This window comes from Sphaeramia orbicularis, chromosome 5 (genome assembly GCF_902148855.1).
Source record: "Sphaeramia orbicularis chromosome 5, fSphaOr1.1, whole genome shotgun sequence".
Classification (NCBI taxonomy): Eukaryota; Metazoa; Chordata; class Actinopteri; order Kurtiformes; family Apogonidae; genus Sphaeramia; species Sphaeramia orbicularis.
Window position 1 is genome coordinate 27,170,108 of NC_043961.1, and position 18,636 is coordinate 27,188,743.

Consider the following 18,636-nt stretch of genomic DNA (forward strand, 5'->3'; position numbering starts at 1 on the left):
AAACATGTATTTACTGATATATTGTGTGAAAACTATGAAATCAAAACATTTTAATGCTTATTATAGGTAATTCATTTCTCAGACAGGGGTAGTTGTTGTTTTACTTGCTTTACTAATTTGTCTGATAAATGAATTACCTACAATAATTATATGTGGAAGACAGTATGAACTTTTACCAGACATTTTTAATGCTGCTAATCTAATGTTTTCTCACATTTTAACACTCTAATACCAGTCATTACTCAATTCATGGAGATATAATGCAACAAAACCAACAACTTTTCTTCAAAAAAAACTATTAATTACAGACTAATAACAATAAAAGCAATTGATTTACATTTAAACATGTTACTCTAGATCAGGTTTATTGAGAACAGTAAAGTTACAATAATGGTATGAATTGCAGTGTATGAGATGATGCATTAGTGTCCACTGTGTTGGCTGATACAGAACTAAAACAACAAAATCCATGAATATATAAGAGAACAGCTGTAGAATAACAGTCCACTGTAGTGACCACTATGCATTAAAGGGTTAATAACTGTTCATCCACTAATCCTATCAATACATGTAAATAACTGATTTAAAATGCAGTTTGTCGTCTTTTCATGGTCATCAGATATGACCCATTTGGATGTTCAGAGGCTCCAGAGTGAACATGGAAACACTGTCATCTTCTACAACATTGATTCAGCGGTAAAACCCATGGAATTGGATCAATGACAGTGAATGGAAACACTTTTTATGTTCAGATAATGATAGACTTTACTGAACAAGTCACATTTTCATTTTTTTCTGTTTTTATATAATAACCTTTGAATTTACTCTGAGCTTTGACAAACATCTACATGGTCAGTGAATTAAATATAGGATTTTTTTTTCTTTTTTCACTGAAATAAAATTCAAAATGCAGTGGATAATGGTATAATAAATGGTGATAAATCATTTAGGAAAGGTTAAATCGAAAGAAAAATTCATTTGGGAAGTGACACAAAAGCCACACTGGGTCTTTACGGGTTAATGTACTTATTACTTAGAAACTATTACTTGGGCCAAAAAATGATCAAATACAGTATTTCTCTACAAACTAGTTAACCATATAAGCCCATGGTCTTGTTCTGAATAATTAAACATAACCCCCATTTTTTCAGCTGGTTTAATCTTGATTACAATAGCCATACTGACTGTTTACAATGGTCACACTTTCAACTGTTATAGTGTTTATGCACCTTATATACATTTATTTACACTATACTGGTTCTCTCTGACACTTTATGCACCTTGTACATCACACTGCTTATCATATATCATACTACTACCTCTGACTGCTCATACTGTTTATCTCAGTTTTGCATAATAACATCTCACTTATCTCAGGCAGTTTTGCACATGCTGTATACCATTTACCTGACAGTTTGCACAATTACCAGATGTTGCACATAATGTAAATATATATTTTTTCTCTTAGTAATAGTAGTTTATATTTTTGTGCTCTTCTCTTATGGCATTCAGTGTGGACAGCAAAGTAAGATTTTCATTGTACAGGGAAACCTGTTTCTTTACTGCACACCTGACAATAAATACTCTGAAACTTTAAAATTTGAGCAACAGAAATATTGTCATCGGCTATTATATATATGTATAGATGTAAAAATTGTATAAGTTATGGACACACACACAGACAGACAGATATAGAGACACATAGACATACACTAATTTTTCAGCACAATTTTGAAAAGAAAATAAATCTAAGGTTATCGTAAAATACCCTTATTTATCTTTGTCAGTGTGAAGAGTTGGAGCAGTGCTCATCTAAATTTAGGGAAATATTATTTTGTTTGGTAGGACTTCATCTGTCCACAATGGGAAAAGAGCAGTTTTTTTCATTTACCTTATTTATGCATCTAAGAACGGCAACACATTGCATCTCTATGAATCTTCTCTGAAGCTCATTAAATATTACACCGAACAGTCTTGCCATCAAGTTAAATCATTGACTCAATTTATCCTCCCTAGTGGGGAAAACTGGTGAAAGGTGTGAACTTGGTTTCCAAAATCAAATGAATCATTTCCAAACAAATTGTGTATGATTCTGTACTCAAAATGGTTGATTGCACACAAACACTTTACCAATTTTAAGGGACAATAAAATTACATTCACGACACAATACATTTTTATTTTACACAGAAACCATGTGTACACGAGAAATATCCACAGCCTCAACTGAGAATGTAACACTGGCACACCTCAGGGGTGTCTGCTGGTGAAAATTGAAGGGGCAAGCAGACAACTGGACATAAATTCACAGTAAATTAAGAACTGCTGAATGTATTTAGCTCCACATTACATCTCATGCATGACATCAAAAATAGTATTTATGACATTATAGTTTTACAAACACTGACAACCCCAATTTCAAACGTTCAATTATGTGGGAAAAATTAACATCATCGCCTTCTATCAAGACCTCTTAGATGCATTCATTTTAAAAACACATTCTGCAAAGTATCCATGAATCAAATGTACCAGTAACCCAACCAGACATTTACCAATGGGAAAGCCATGGTGTTCAGTGACTGTTCACATATTTCCCTTTGAAACTGTGATATCAGAAAGTCGCTCAGTCATTTCCTGGCATTTAACTGTCATGCCACTAAGAAATTTAACAAGAGAAACACAGCCGTCACAATAAAGCTTCAACAAGCTTTAGGGTAACAACATGTCTTTGACATTATGATCATTTTCTGACATGTACACCTCACTGCATTAGAGACACACAAGCAAATTGACATCAGTATGAACAGAACGCAAACACAGCTCATTAAGGCTTTTAACACATGACCATATTTTGTACATGAACATGACTGTAGTGATTCAGCCACACAAATGCTCCAGGAGTGATCGTTTTATACAACACTGTTGTCTCTGAAAATACACCAACAATGGAGATCCATTTTTGTTGTTTTACTTCACCTTCTCTTAAAGAAAAATGAGCTACAGAAAAATCAAGCCTACAGTATCAACTTCTACATCAAAACAATGAGTGATTAAACAAAACTGTTCAATACTAGGTAATCTTCAGGATACGGTAAACTGAACATGTCTTAGAGGTAGGAAATGGGAATGGAATGAAGTCCCCAGGATCATCTATAAACAATATCTTTAACTACTTTTAATCTGTGATGACAATTTCAACAAAATGAAAGGCCCCTTGAGAGGCATCAACCGTGGTACAGTATAATGTTAACATTTTAACAAACAATCCAGCAAATGTATTGCACTGGCAGCTGCTCTGAAAGCAGGTGATAACCAACTTCTGGCCACTATCTAATTGAGGAATTAGATGTTTACCTAGCATGGTAATATTTCTGATGTTAATCCTAAATTTAAGCTTGAATTGTAAAACTTTACCAAAGTCAAACCCTGACTCTGCTAGAGCCACTTCATATATTTACTTTAATAAATTGTTAGTATCATTAATGAAGGATTCATGTATTACTACATATAAAAATAAACTAAACTTGGCAGTTGTTTACAGTACGGATAAGTTACCACACTTGATTTCAGAGGGAATTTAAGGCCACAAAGAAAAGATGCAGCACTGATGCTTTTGTAAAAATATGAATAACTTGCTAAAATTTGCATTTCTATGTATTTAAACATTATGTTCTCCGTTAAAGACTAGCATCTGTGATGAACAACCCAGCATCTGAGAGTAATGATCATCCAGCCTAAGAGTCTCTTTATTATTACTACACAGTTTAGATGTTCATTCTCAACCAAGACATCTGTGCCACTAAATGATAATTAAATACAGTGCAGTGAAAACTGAAACAGTTGAAGAACATGGTTTGACACATTATGTAAATTTTACAACACCATGTTGATAAAAATCCAGTCTTTAGTTCTTACAAACCACTGACATACCAAAATCTGACACACCACCATCTTATAATATGAGCCATTTCTCACTGTTTCTAGGCATCAGCTGGATTTACAGACAAACTCATCCTGACACTATTTTACATGAGTTAAGTGTCAGTATGCATTCTAAAAGTTGGCCTGCACTTTATGTAAAGTCAGACAGCATCTCCCTGCGTCAAATCTAAAAAAAAAAAAAGGAATAGTAATACATACTAATTAATTTCCCTTCTCTCCATCAGTAAATTAAAATCCAATGAGAGCCATTCATTCTAATTAAATGATTCGGAGTTTCATGTAAAATAAAAAAAAATACGTCACAACTTACAAAATATTGTCTCAAAGTAATATGGTTACAGAAGTTGCATATAAAAAATTTGGATATGATTTTGATGTTGCTGACAAAAACCTGATGAATGTTTAAAAGTAAGAAACTGATCTTTAGCTGTTATTGTTACCATGAGTGAATAAAGATGAAACCAAAGAATGGAGGTAAATGTACCATTCATTATCAGTTGGCTGACTGAATTAAAGTCATTTTAACAAAGTTTAAAGTCAGCTTCTGTGCATGACACCAGTGCGGTTCAGGCTTTAACCCTATGGTCTCATATCACAGGGGTTATACAAACAATTTTTGTGTTTAGGGCATGTTATAGTTAAGCATCCAGTATTATTGGTGTTTAAGCTTCGTAACATAACATTGTTTAGCACTTCCCTGTTGATTTTTAAACCCTTCGACCATTTGCATTTTTAATAAAAATAATAATAATTAATGTTAAAGTAACCAATTGTAACGTGTTACTCCAATTATTTCATGTAAAATAAATATAGCAAAGATTTTGAGTAATGATAGTCAATCTCTTATCTGTTACTGTAATTCTGCACTTTAATCTGCTACAAATGCTTTTTAAGGTCAGTTTAACAGATCAATGTGGTAAAGGTCTTGGGTCAGGCCAAGTCAATTTGATTGAACACAGAAAAAGGATGTGATTAGTGTTTAGTCATCCATACCGTATTTACAATGATTCTCTCATATTCATATTTACAATGTCAGATTTTGGAGGCCATGCATCATTTTTATGTGGTAGAATGAATACCAGTATCAGTAAACCCATGATACAGAATGAGGATGGACTCATTCACCATTAACAATACATTATATATATCAGGGGGCTCAGGCAGTAAGATCTGACCACGTCTGCACATATTTATATTTACTCCCTGAAATTAAGTTAATTTACAGTAAAAAACAACTCGATGCAGTCATGACTTTTTCAGGTTAATTCAATACTTAACTAACCCTAGGCTTCATTCCATCATTGTTTCTTGGGGCGTTACTATAAATATCATTTGTTTCAGTTGACAGGATCTAAGCTGACGCAGCTCTTTCCCTGAAAGTGCCAGTGAGATGATGAGAGAGAGGGAGAGAGAAAGAAATAAACCACACCGGGTGAGGAGTTGTACATTTGCGAGGTGACTACCAGTCTGCGTTGTCCCAGGATTCTTCAGCAGGCTTCGTGGGACTCTTCTTCCCCTTACCATCTGCATTCTCCCAGTTGTTGTCCCAGGCCTCCCAGCTCTCCTCTGTGCTGTGTTTGTTGTTGGATGCTGCTTCGGAGCCCCAATTGTCCCAACTGTCAGAGCTCTTCTTAGCAGAATTATCTGCGATGGTCCAGCTGTCACTGCTGGGAGATTTCTTGGCTTTTAAGGAGGTGTTGCTGCCAAAGGTTTCCCAGAAGTCTTTTGCAACAGGCTGGCTAGAACTGCCTTGATATCCCTCAGTGCTATCCATGTTCTGGTAGCTTTCTCCAGCAGAACTAAAAACAGTTAAAACAATAATGTTTGAATAAACTCATGTACACAGTTCAAACATGGAACTTTAACTGGATGAAGATATTATTACCCATCTTCTGGTTTTCCAGAGAAGATGTTAGTCAATTTGGCACCAGCTCCCTGAACCTAAAGAGTAGAGAATGTTCAGCAGCAAATTAAGTTGCATTTGATGCATCAAATTCTCATCAGTATTATAAAACACAAACTACTAATACAATATATAATATCCTTACTCATCAGAAAACCACATCTGAAAAAAAGTTATTGTAAAAGTAACTTAAAAGCCATAAAGAATAAATATAAGGTACAAAGCATTCTGTCCACTATCTCAGTTTTAATAATAGAAGTGGCAGTAACAATAACACTTAATGTTCTTATATTAGATAAACCTATCTACACAATACTCACCACCAGAATAAATGGCAGCAAGAAGAATAGGAGATAAAATTCAATGAGTATTATTAAAACATTCACAATAAAGCAAAACCAGTCTCCTTTTTAGGGGATAGTAAGAGATAGACTACTTCTGCTGTTTTTAGATGCATGTAAAAAAATAAATAAATAAATGAAAATGTTGGTCTAGTGGGACAAGTTTCCCTCGCTCAGGAGACTGGTTTTGCGCCTGTGCACATGGCAGAAGTCTGCCCATCCTACCTTGTTTGCCAGCCCAGTGAAGCTGACTGCCATTTCATCTAGCAATTTGCCATCTTTCACCTGGATGAGCCAAATTATTATTAAAAACTAATAGAAACACCGTCATCAAAGTGACATCTTACAAAATAGAACAAGCAGGTTTTCTCTGATTATGATCAAAGTGATTATTTATTTATTATTATCTTATTTGGTAAAAGCAATTATCATAAACATAAGAATAACTGTGAGCAAACAAAATTTTATTCTTGTCACAAGGAGCATGAATTTGTTATAAAAGCACAAGAAGAGAACAATTTTAGTCACCGATGCAAATTGTACAGTGGAAAATAAAAGCACATTTTTAACATCAGTCTTTCTCAATCACTAGTATTTATCTAAGCTTGAAAATTAAATTAGTGCAAGCATGATAAGAATGTTTCTAATGAACAGAAAGTAAACCACCCACTTTTCTTACATCTATATTTAAGAGCCAGGACTTGTTTATCACATTCAGGAGCTGCTCATTTGACAGTAAGAAAAAATTAAAGCAGTTATGTGGAAGCGCCTATGTGGAAAACACTCACCGTAACTTCAGGAAGATTTACACATTATTTGATTTATACACAAAAGCTTGTTTAAATGAGAGAGCTCAAACACACTGAATCTACAAAGCCACTGACCACTTACTGTCAAATGAATAGCCCCGTGTTGTGTCAAATATTTGAAGGATGCTGTGGGCCATCTAATGTACTCTAATTGATGTCAATTGCAAAAAAAAACAAAGCGAAAATGAATTTGGTCAAAATCATATTTTAAATGTGAATATATTTTTAGGATCTTTTAGGATTTAAATTACCAAGTTGACTTGAGCTAAAGGAAACTGATACTTCTACTACAAATCATAATGCAACACAATTAAATTTCAAGCAGAATAAAAGCTACCAAATTTGTGTTTCTGGTTCCTCACAGGTTGTTAATGTAATGTTAACCTAAGTGCAAATTCAAATTGGTACAGATTCATACCAGCTCTTTTCCTACTAGATACTTTTCACAGCTTTATACTGCTGTGTATAAGTAACTGGACCATTGACTGAGAAATACAAATGTTATCCATTAGTAACTGTCCGTAGAAGCTATAAAGCCAACATTAAGCAGACAGACAAGCAGAGACAAGACAAGCAGTGAAGAAAATAGCACATTCACATCTGAAGCTGTTTAGTTTTCTACATGGCTGCATCCCACCACCATACAACTTCAAACATCAATGTTACCTTTTCTTGGGTAGGTTTGATAACATTCTCATTTATTGTCTGTCCTAATTCTGTGGCCTAGTTGAAAGTCAGAGGGAAGAATGAACTTAAATGAAACAAAGTTTAACATTCAAGTGTAAGAAGTGCAAGACACTGAGCTGCTTGTTGCACTGTTCATTCCATACACTAATGCTGAACAAGCACTAGAGGGGTGTAATGGTGCAAAAATGTGCAGAATGTAGTAACACTGCATACACACTTTTCTCATATCTGACCAAACATGATATGTGTTTTTCGTTTAACTGATTCTAAAAAAGGCACTAGATATGCTTTTTACTTATCCATCTAAGCTCTGCCAAATGACATGTTGCTTGATGATTTATGAACAGCCAGTACACCCCTAGAGCTCTGTTAGCAAACAAAAGTAACATGCATAAATAGATAACCGATTACAGATGTCAGTTAACAGTTCAGGGGTATGAACTCAAGGCAGTCCCATTATCATAAAACATTATCACAGTCACATAAGAACATATAATGGGATGGAAACTGCATGATATCGTCTTAACTGTCTTAATGCATTCACATATGCACATGAAGACAGTTAAGATTTCTAAGTGTTAGGTTATCCATAAACTCAAAGTACACACATACTGCCTCTGTTAGAATGCCCAAGCATGAAGATGACAACCACCATTTTGCAAAAAGTTCGATATACTGTGAAAAAACTGGCAAGCTATGACAAAAAATAAACACAATAAAGTATGCATGTTTAAAATTATAAATAAAATGTGGAACAGTGCCATGCACCTATGATTTGCTTTACCGGTTCTGGGGGCGCTTTATAGCCCCGTAACTACATCCAGAGAGGGCAAAAAGATATTAAAGTAGCAACAGTTGTTTAGTTAGAATAGACACCTATGTCACAAGATTTATATAGCAAAATGGTATTAAGTTCTAAAAACACTCCAAAAACACACTAAAAACACAAGTTAGAGGTTGAAGAAAAACAAATAATTAGTAATGATTACTCTTACCTTTAAAGTGGCTTGGTTTGCCAGTTTAGTTGTCTGTATTGAGAAAAATAAAGATTTATGGCCCATAAGAGACATTATAATTAACTACAACAATTACACAGATTGAAAGCTGCATGTATGAATGTTATTATGTTCAGTATCATATGCTGAAAGTAAACTTACATTATCTTTAGCAATAGAGGCAAATTTGCTTGCTCCAACAGTAAAACTGCTCCAACCCTGCAACAAATAAACAAAACTAATCACAGGGCAAGAAATATACAATAAAAAGGTACATCTCTATGTTGACATGAGTTGAAACTCACTGAATAAATGGAAGACATGGCATTGTTCAAAAAATCTTCCTCTTTCTTTTCTGGGGTCACTGTGTTGCCAAAGCCCACATATCGGTTCTCTTGATTCCCACTGTAACCACCCCCGCTGAAGACACATAAAGACCGTAGTTAACAACAGTTTACTTCAAGTCAAGAACTAAACACTGAATTATGGGAGGTAACAGACGTGTACAACCAACCTCTGATAGGAGTTAACGTCATCGCTCAACCAGTCCTCAAACGCTTTGTCGCTAGATTTCGCAGAGCTCTGCCCAGGTCCACTGGGGCTAAAAACACAAACAGAAACATGAACATGTACGTGAATGTACTGCTGGATCACTGATGTAGTGGGCATTGAATGCAATGAATGTCTAAGTATGGATACATATGTGATCTGTTACCGATGAGAGGATGAAAGGCTCGTTTTAGGTTGTGGAGAAGTCCAGTTTCTAGCAGGGGATGTCTCCATAGACCACTCCTTTCCCTCTGCTAAAGTAGCAACCTGTCATAAAGGGCATCAAAAGAAACTGATAAAATAAGATGAGCAGGAGAAGTTTACTTTAAAATGAAATATTCATAATTTGAGGATTTATCTGTCTACATTTTTTTTTTTAAAATCCAGTCACTAATGTAATTAAAACAGTTTGATGTGCAAGCAATGATTTACAAGTGGTTCCCGTTGTAAAAGAAAATGTAACATGTTCATATCGGAGATCACACCTTGTCTCTGAAGAGTGCAGCAGCTTTGCTGTTATATTTCTCTTGTAAGGTCCAGTTGGGATCATAATCGTCCTGGAGTTCAAGAAACAGACGAAATTTTCCATTTCCTCCTGCTTTCATCTTTTCAAGCTCAACATCTTTCCACTTGTCCATGGTGACAGAACGTACAAAACTAGAGATGGTGCAAAAGAGGTAATTAAGACACTGATCACCTATAATGGTGAATGAAAATGCAAGAAAAACACTAATACACTTGCATAACATACATTTCTCTAAAATCTACACACATTTATTTATATCAGCTTAAGTTCACATCCTGCACAATGCATCATACAATCATAAATATTTTACCTGAGATGTACTCCTAGCCCCCTGTGTTTGCCAGAGCACTCAAGACAAATCCAGATCCCATAGGACACACTAACCCATTGAGGATTGAAAGCCCCACACTCAAAGCAAAGCTGAATGAGAAAAACCAAAAATCATTATGAAATTACAATGCTCAAAATTGCAAAGAAGTTAAATTTTATGTAAGCCAAAACAATAAGTTGCTTTGAGGCCTTACATTATTTTCATCCTGGGTTCTCACTTCCTTCAAAACTCTTCTAGTCCTTGGACTGGCCATGTCTTACCACACTGAAAAAGAATTAAAACTAAATCCGTGTGCATTTACCAAAACAAATATCTTCTTCATATAAATCTAAAACTAACAGATAAGACCACAATACTTCTTAAGTACATATAATCAAAGATGCACCTTAAAAGACCAGCCTATTAAAATAAAGCTTAAGAATAGTAGTGCTATACTTCACATTACATATTCGAATGGGACTAACTCTTCAAGAAAATAACAATTAACAAACATATTTAATAAATGACATCTGAAGATGGTCACAACAAATGCTAAATCCTCCTTTGCAAATGATGTTGCAATTGTGATTTTTATACATTCTTTCCACTAATTAAAGTATAATGACGATGACAATGATGTTGACAATGTGACTTTAGCTGATGTCTGGACCAAACAAGCTTGTTCCCTTACATTTGTGAGTAAAATATGTAGGTTAGGCCTTCTCTGCAGCAACATAATTAATTGCTAACTTAAACTATAAATTTGTTGCACGGTTTATCTCCATCAGAAAAAGTGCCGCTCCTGTACTGTACATATTGCACATGTCATTGGTCAAAACACAGTAATGTCCTGTCAGACAGCAAACTTTAATTGATTGCCATTCCAACATTTATTCCAATATAAAGTAGGTCCTTGTTTTGGATAATCCCTTATGGTCCAAGTAAAGCAAAAATGAATTTAAAAGTAGAAATGTGGGTCATTTAGCAACATTAATCTGTCAAATTGTCTCTAAAATGTCCCATCAGAGAGATTTCGAATACGATGTTTTGACCCTCATAGTGTTTAACTGCTTTAATTATTTTGGGGTTACAATGAGTGGGCTCAGGAGTTGGTATTAAACACAGCCACAAGAAAGAAGAGAGAACTGACAAAGGATGGACAATCACAACTGTTGGTTCTGAGATTCATGGGTTGAGATTTGTTTGCAATAAGGAATGCAGAGGAAATAGTTTTTACAAGCAAGTATTTCTCAAAGCTATCAATTGTATTAAAACAGAAAGATAAAGAAAAAGAAATTCAGCTTTACAGAATAGCCTCAATCGGTTTCATTTTTGCTAAAGGAGGCAGACGGATATCCTTGAACATTACTGTTTTTTTTTAACCAACACTAGTACTGTTAAATAAATGTTTAATAATACGAATTATTTTACACTGCCGAGATCATTATGAACAATAATAGCACATTAATAATGACCCAAGTGTCTTAAAGAACTTAAATAACTACAATTTCTGAATAGTTGTCATTTTTTCCATAGAAACCTGCAGTCGTGTCAGCCTCGTCACGTCATACATGCTATGTGCTGTACACTTGGTAACGTGTGCATTTCACGGTTAATGTCGAAAACCTCGTGATGACTTTACTATTAATTTCAAGCGTTTATAATATTGAACAGATTTCTAATCAGGCATTCCACATAGACAGTAGCATTTGGCCGTAACGCCAGCTGGACTGCCATGTAGCTAAACGGTTATGCTAACAGTGTTTAGCCGCAGAGCTAGTTAACTCATCCGTTACCTGTTACTGACTGGTGAACAACGAAGGCGCAATTTGTCAGTCGGTCCTCCGGTTCCGCTGTTAAACTCTACCGGGGCTTTTCTTCAGTCTCAGAGACACAGCAAATGTTATGTCGTGACAGGCTGTGTCTGTGTATTTTAGCGTATGACAGGAATTCACTGCTGAAGTCAAACACCGGTAGCCATGTTCCTGTTTGCATACGTTGGCAGTGCAATGCTTCATGGGAGACTGGGGTTGTCCTCCTCGACTTCTGTCTCATCTTTTCCGGGTTTCTGTCTCTGCTGCCCCTATTGGTCTGGAGGGTGAACAGCAACTTACGCCACAGGTGTCAAACATGCGGCCCAGGGGCCAAATCTGGCCCACCAAAGGCTCCGATCCGGCTGGGGATGAATTTGTGAAATGCAAAAGTTACACTCAAAATATTAACAGCCAATCATTTCACTTTAGGGGCCATAAAAAGCCCTATTTTAGTCTCAAGTGGGTCAGATCAATAAAATACTACCATAAAAACCTACAAATAAGGACAATTCCAAATTTTTCCTCTGTTTTAGTGTAAAAAAAAAAAAAAAAAAAGTGAAATTACATGAAAATGTGTAAATTTACAAACTAGCCTTTCACAAAAAATATGAAAAACTAGAAAGGTGTTAAGAGAAGTAAGTGCAATTTTACAAATTTTCTGCCAGTTACTAAAATATTTTGTTAATTTGCAGATCCATTGTGATCTGTAAGTTGTAATGCACATTTACAAATGATAAGCAGAGGCAAAATATAGTTAAAATTGTTGTTAAAATTATTTTTCTTAATAAATTTCAGTTTTTTCATGGTTGTTCATGTTATTCACATTTTTAAAAGGACAGTTCCAGAATGTAATTTTACTTTTTTCACTTTAAAACACATTGAAATGTTTGGAGTTGACATTATTTATAGTATATTATTATGTTATTAATTCACTGGTCCGGCCCACTTCAGATCATATTGGGGTGAATGTGGCCCCTGAACTAAATTGAGTTTGACACCCCTGACTTACGCCATAACAACAGGCATGTGTTATATGGCCCTATCCCAATGGGCTCTATGCATAACCCCACTACTTCCTGAACTTCAGGTAGCTCCTTTATTTCCTGTCTTTCATTATTGGACACACTGATTAATCCAGGTGTGTCTGCTACTTGTTGGGATAACTGATTGATTAGGCACACCTGGATTAATCAGTGTATCCAATAATGAAAGACAGGAAATAAAGGAGCCACCTGAAGTTCAGGAAGTAGTGGGGCTGTGCATAGAGCCCATTCACCCCTCAGCCCTCCCCCTTACCCCTACCCCTTGGCCCTTGTACTTGCACTACCCCTTCAAACGGAGCTGCAAGGGTTGGGGTTGAAACATTCCCCCATGACATAGGACAACCCTTCGTGACCTGTTGCATCATCAGCAGTCATTGATCCCGCTATTAAAGCTATACCATATGATGTGGTATTTTTACAGTTTTCTATTGTAATCTTAAATTGCTCCTAATAAGTGTGTGTCAAACTAAAATGTAAAAGAAATCCACCAGGTTTTGAAACTCAAAAATGTTTAATTCTCATATATTTCTGATAAAAGTCTGACCAATCATTTTATTCAGTCCAAATAAAATAATTGGCCGAGCCTGGCTGAGCCTCATGTCAGTCATCCATTACCACCGTCCCGCATCCGACACCGGTGCCTCCTGTCACTGACTGCAGTCTCCTGTCTAGGATGTAAATGGATAGGACTCAAATGCACGGTGTGGAAGGGAAAAAACAGATTTATTAACAGAAACAACAACCAAGGAGAACAAACTGAAAAAACGAATTGCAGTGGTCAGAGTCCAGTGAATGAAGGATGGAGATAAAGTACGGGAGTTGGGTGTACTTGACTCTGCAGACAACTCCACCCAAAGCTCAGACCGTGTGACTCCACGTACATGTATGTGGTGTCACACAATGTAGGATGATAAATGCATGGACTATGAAACCTCAAATGTCCGCGGAAAATTCGCAGAGTCTGCAAGCTCACAGTACACATGCCCATCGCCTGGGCTTCAACATCAATTTTATTTCAATTTACTTCAAACTTCGCGTGTATATGGAGGCAATTGATATGCTGACACCAGCACATGCATAGACATGATGGCATCAGCTGGATCGATGCCAAAGTAAACTACATTGCATGCAAGGAGCGGGGTTTGTTGTGCCTGGCACCACTGGTTAACCTTTATTTAACCAGGAAAAAATGACTTGTGATTAAAAATCTCTTATGCAAGAATGTCCTGGCCAAGACAGCAGCAGCAGAAGTTAGAAAAAATAGAAATTTCAGCCATACAGCTGCACTAAAAACACACATGAAACACAGGATAAAAGTCAGTCCTAAAACCATACGTAAAACACCATACTAAAAACATATGTATAAAACACTGCCAATAATTTAAAAGGTTCAAAAAGTATGCAATAATGTTCCTCAAAAGCATGTCAAAACAGAACCCAATTCAACCTGTTAGAAAAACATCTAAATCCAGATTTGTCCTTTTCCTGTTCATTTAAAATGATTCTAAATGACTTTGAAATTCAAATGACCAGCTCTTTCATTTTTAGCTGTGTCATGTGGGAGCAGAAAATTTAAAAGCTTTTTTTCCCAGTTCAGTTTTGTCTTGTTTTGACACATAAAGATTAACAGATCCTGGGAACAGAGACTAGGATTATGCAAGTCATTCAAATGGATGTGGACCACTAGAAGACTGAAGCAGACCTAAAATACACATATAAATAAAAGAATACCAGAACTCTGATGTTTCATTTACAATACAGCAAGGAATCACTACAATAAACCTGAATAATGAACAATGGTGGTAGTAATAAAAAGGCTACTCAGTAAAACAAGAGCAATTGAAATTGGTAAAAATGATGATTAAAAACAATAAACAGGCAATTCAGCAAAACAATAAAACCTTGAGCAATTATAATATAAGGTGCATGAGTCAGCTACATCAAGTATAAGTAAAAAAAAAAAAAAAAAAGAAGAAGAAGAATTAAGGTATTTTTGTGAATACAGTTGAAGGCTGCAGGTAAACAATGGAAGAAACTAAGTCTCTGTGGTCCTTCATGAGCGTATTCTACATTAAATGATGGCAACAAAGTCATATCAGGTCGTAAAACACCAGTAAGAGCCATATATATAAATAAATAATAGGTACTGGATCTCTAAACCTTTACATATATTTCACAATGAGTAGATTATTTATCGCTCACTCGGTGAAGGGTGATAAACTGCTTCCAACAGTTAGAGCTGAAGCATTAAAGCATGCTTTTAATAAATGACCTAGAATGAAACAAAAGTTGTCTCACATTCCCTCTACAATTCACAGCTAATCTTCTATTCCTGTAAAAGAAATGAATTGTCTTTATTGTATAGTGTAATAAATGTTTTGAAAAAGGACAGATTTAGATCAATAGCCAATCTTATTGTTGACATTAACATCAGTAGAATTTGATAACTTTAGAGAGAGAGAGACCAGTATCAATAGCCAAGACATAGTTCTTGATCCCAGGAAAATCTGCAAAAAGAATTCTCTTGTTCTATAATAATGAATGAAGTGGGATAAAGTATAGGAAATGACTGGATAAAAAAAAATGGGAGTCAAAACAAAAATGTTAGGGCATTGTTGAAACACTTGATTGGTTATTTAGTCACTTGTTTGTAATATGCTGGCCTAAATGAGAGGTTTATCTCTGACACCTATGGTCATCGAGTTCTAAGATAATACTATTGTACAGGTGTTTTTAGTCAAATATCATGCACCGTCATCAGATCATCTATAAACAATAAAGAACCTGAATATTAACTCTCAACAAATATCTGTCTTCTGGTTTTAATGCAGTCTCATCAGTAAACAGTAAAAATGTTCATGGTGCACACTACAGTCATGTGCTATGAACTACTAATTGCAGTTTACTGTGACATTTGACATTGTAGGTCATACCATAACCTCAATTCTGTATGACAGTCTACATATCACATTAGACACCATCAGTGAATAAATAAAATTGTGCATAAAACAAATTAAATAGGACTAGTGCCACAGGAAACCTCAGTTAATGTAACCACAACTCACCAGATGAGGTCCCACTGCACCAGCTGCTCTCATGACCAAAATAGGTCAAACTGAAAGTCTTGTGTCTTAATCCATTCATGTAGTTTTCTCAGTTAGTAGCAGTTATGACCCAAAATGTGTTCTATGAAAACAGAGATCTTGACCTACGACACCAAAATTTGAAATTTATTTGAGGTTTTTTTGTTTGTTTGTTTTCAAAGGGACATTGCATATTAATATATACAATATTTGCTAATATGCAAGATTATAGCCAAAGCAAATTTCCATCTTTAGTCTCTATAAAAAGAATATAAAACATATCATTCCATCCTTGAGTCCAACTGAAAGTTTGTGCCAAAGTAGGAAAAATTCGCTCAAGGTGTTCCTGAGATGTCAGATTCCTGAGACTGGACAGACATAAGGTCACTTGGATCTTAAACTTTGACCTTTACCCACCAAACTATTTCAGCTCAACCTTTCACCCAAGACATCCTTGTGCCATCACAATATTCTTGAGATATTGTGTTTTAATTGTTATGAGGCTTGAAAGAACAACCAGTGGACAGACAACGTTCATCTCCACAATGTCTGGAACAAAAGGAATAAATTAATGTAAAACAGCTTCCACTTTGCCTGTGAATTAAACACATCATTTTCATTCTAATCACAGCTAATTAAAACTTAGTAGTAAAAGCAGATTCTTGTACCTTGCCACTGCCACTGCGTGAATAACAAGAAAATAATTCATTATAAACACAAAGAATATGCTTGGGTTTCTATGGCAGCTCAGAGATGGAATGAAGCATTTATTAATGAGCTCTTAATAGTTTGGGTTCTGTCAGTCCTGTTGTGGCCTGTTACATTATATAACTAAGTCAATAAGTATCCCTGTGTACAGTATCTTTATTACTTTTCTTTATCTTATTAATCCCCTTGTAATCTATTTTATGGTCTAAGTTTCCAACTGGAATCAGGAGGCATGCAAGGAGGTCATTTTGAGGAATCAGAGGATTAAAGTCCAGTTTTTACTCAAGGTGCTGACCCATTAAATAACTATATACTGTCCGTTCATGCTGATCTCCCCCAATGCAATTAGCTGCTCTTATCTGACGAAGTGGAGGTATAAAAGGGGGAGAAATGCCCTGTTGGCAGCTGTGAGTTGGAGTTACCATGAGTGCATCAACAAGTTTGAGGGTCCGCCTGCCAGTGCTGGTGCTGGTGTTGGAGGTTGTCATGCTAGCTCTGTATGCTGCATTTGTCACTTATGATGACAATGCCAACGCCAAACTGCAAAACAATGAGACCCAGCCGATGGAGAACTCGCTGTATCGTGACTACCCCTACTTTGCTGATGTTCAAGTGATGATTTTCATAGGTTTTGGGTGCCTGCTGGCCTTCTTTCGATTCTATGGCTTCAGTGGGATGGTCTTCAACTTCCTGACAGCTACGTTTGCAATCCAGTGGGCAATTTTAATCCAAGGCTTCTTCCAGTTTAACCATGATGGTAAAATTCACCTTGCAGTGATCAACCTGCTAAATGCTGAGTTTGCATGTGCTGTGGTGCTCATCTCTTTCGGAGCTGTGCTTGGGAAGACCAGTCCTGTGCAGCTTCTGGTCATGGCTTTGCTAGAAATCCCATTTTTTGCTGTGACAGAGTGGGCTGTACTGAAATACATTAGGATCAATGATGCAGGGGGAAGCATTCTTATTCATCTGTTTGCCTGCTACTTTGGTCTGGGAGTGACATTCATGCTGTACCGTCCGAGCCTGAATGACGGACATGCAAAAGAGATAACCAGTTACCATTCTGACATCCTGTCTGTGATGGGAACCTTGTTCCTGTGGGTGTTCTGGCCTTCATTTAACTCCGCTCTGACCTTTAAGGGTGACGACCAACACCGAGCCATACTTCACACCTTTATAGGTCTGAGCTCATCCACCATTACTGCCTTCGCCCTGTCTGCAGTGTTCAATAAGAGAGGGAAGCTCACCATGGCTGATATCCAGAATGTGACTCTGGCAGGTGGTGTAACTGTTGGAGCATCGGTAGACATGATGATTTCTCCTGCAGCTGCGTATGCGCTGGGTATCATGGGCTGTACTGCCTGTTTCCTCGGGTACAAGTACCTGACACCCTTTTTGGCACGACGCATGAGGATCCAAGACCAGTGCGGCATTCACAATCTGCACGGACTCACTGGCCTCATATCATCCACAGCAGGAATCTGTGCGATCCTGCTCGCCACTGAGGAAACCTATGGGCCCAGCATGTACCAGATCTTTTCCCATCGTGCTCCACCTGAAGGAGACCCTAAACTTCTTGAGCTGCAGCAGCTGATCCCAGGGCTGAAGCCGGGTTTGGGTCGCACCGCACAGGAACAAGCGCTCTACCAGCTGGCGGCCATCTTCTCCACTATTGCTGCGTCTTTTATTGGTGGGCTGCTCACGGGTATGGTCATGAAGCTGCCCGTCATGGCATTGCCTTCTGATGAGGATTGCTTCGATGATGAGCTTTTCTTTGACATGCCCTCTGACTTTGACATTGTTGAAATGCTCAAGACCCCTAGCAGCCTTGATGACAAAGGACAATCTATGTCAATGAACTCTAAAGTCTGAGAAACACCGCTGATACTTGTTTAAAACCATGAGCTGAGAGTTAGTGATAATGTCAAATA

The 18,636-nt window shown here is 36.6% G+C and overlaps 1 protein-coding gene and 1 pseudogene across 5 annotated transcripts; one reads left to right on the top strand and one right to left on the bottom strand.

Annotated features, from left to right (window-relative positions):
- Positions 1-2,151: 2,151 nt before the first annotated feature.
- Positions 2,152-12,083, bottom strand: arfgap1 (ADP-ribosylation factor GTPase activating protein 1). Of its 5 annotated transcripts, XM_030135272.1 has the most exons (13): positions 11,857-12,083; positions 10,275-10,345; positions 10,061-10,170; positions 9,710-9,881; positions 9,391-9,491; positions 9,190-9,276; positions 8,981-9,095; positions 8,838-8,894; positions 8,676-8,708; positions 7,660-7,716; positions 6,410-6,469; positions 5,826-5,881; positions 2,152-5,739 (listed from the first exon to the last, which is right to left on the bottom strand). In XM_030135272.1, exons 2-13 carry the CDS (start codon positions 10,332-10,334, stop codon positions 5,400-5,402), a joined length of 1,248 nt encoding a protein of 415 aa, XP_029991132.1. In that variant the 5' UTR covers positions 10,335-10,345; positions 11,857-12,083; the 3' UTR covers positions 2,152-5,399. The 5 variants fall into 5 exon arrangements, with proteins under 5 accessions (XP_029991132.1, XP_029991133.1, XP_029991134.1 ...); XM_030135273.1 differs by lacking the exon at positions 7,660-7,716; XM_030135274.1 differs by lacking the exon at positions 6,410-6,469 and having other exon boundaries at positions 5,826-5,875.
- Positions 12,084-17,131: 5,048 nt separating this feature from the next.
- LOC115419848 (ammonium transporter Rh type B pseudogene) lies at positions 17,132-18,577 on the top strand (annotated as a pseudogene).
- Positions 18,578-18,636: the final 59 nt, after the last annotated feature.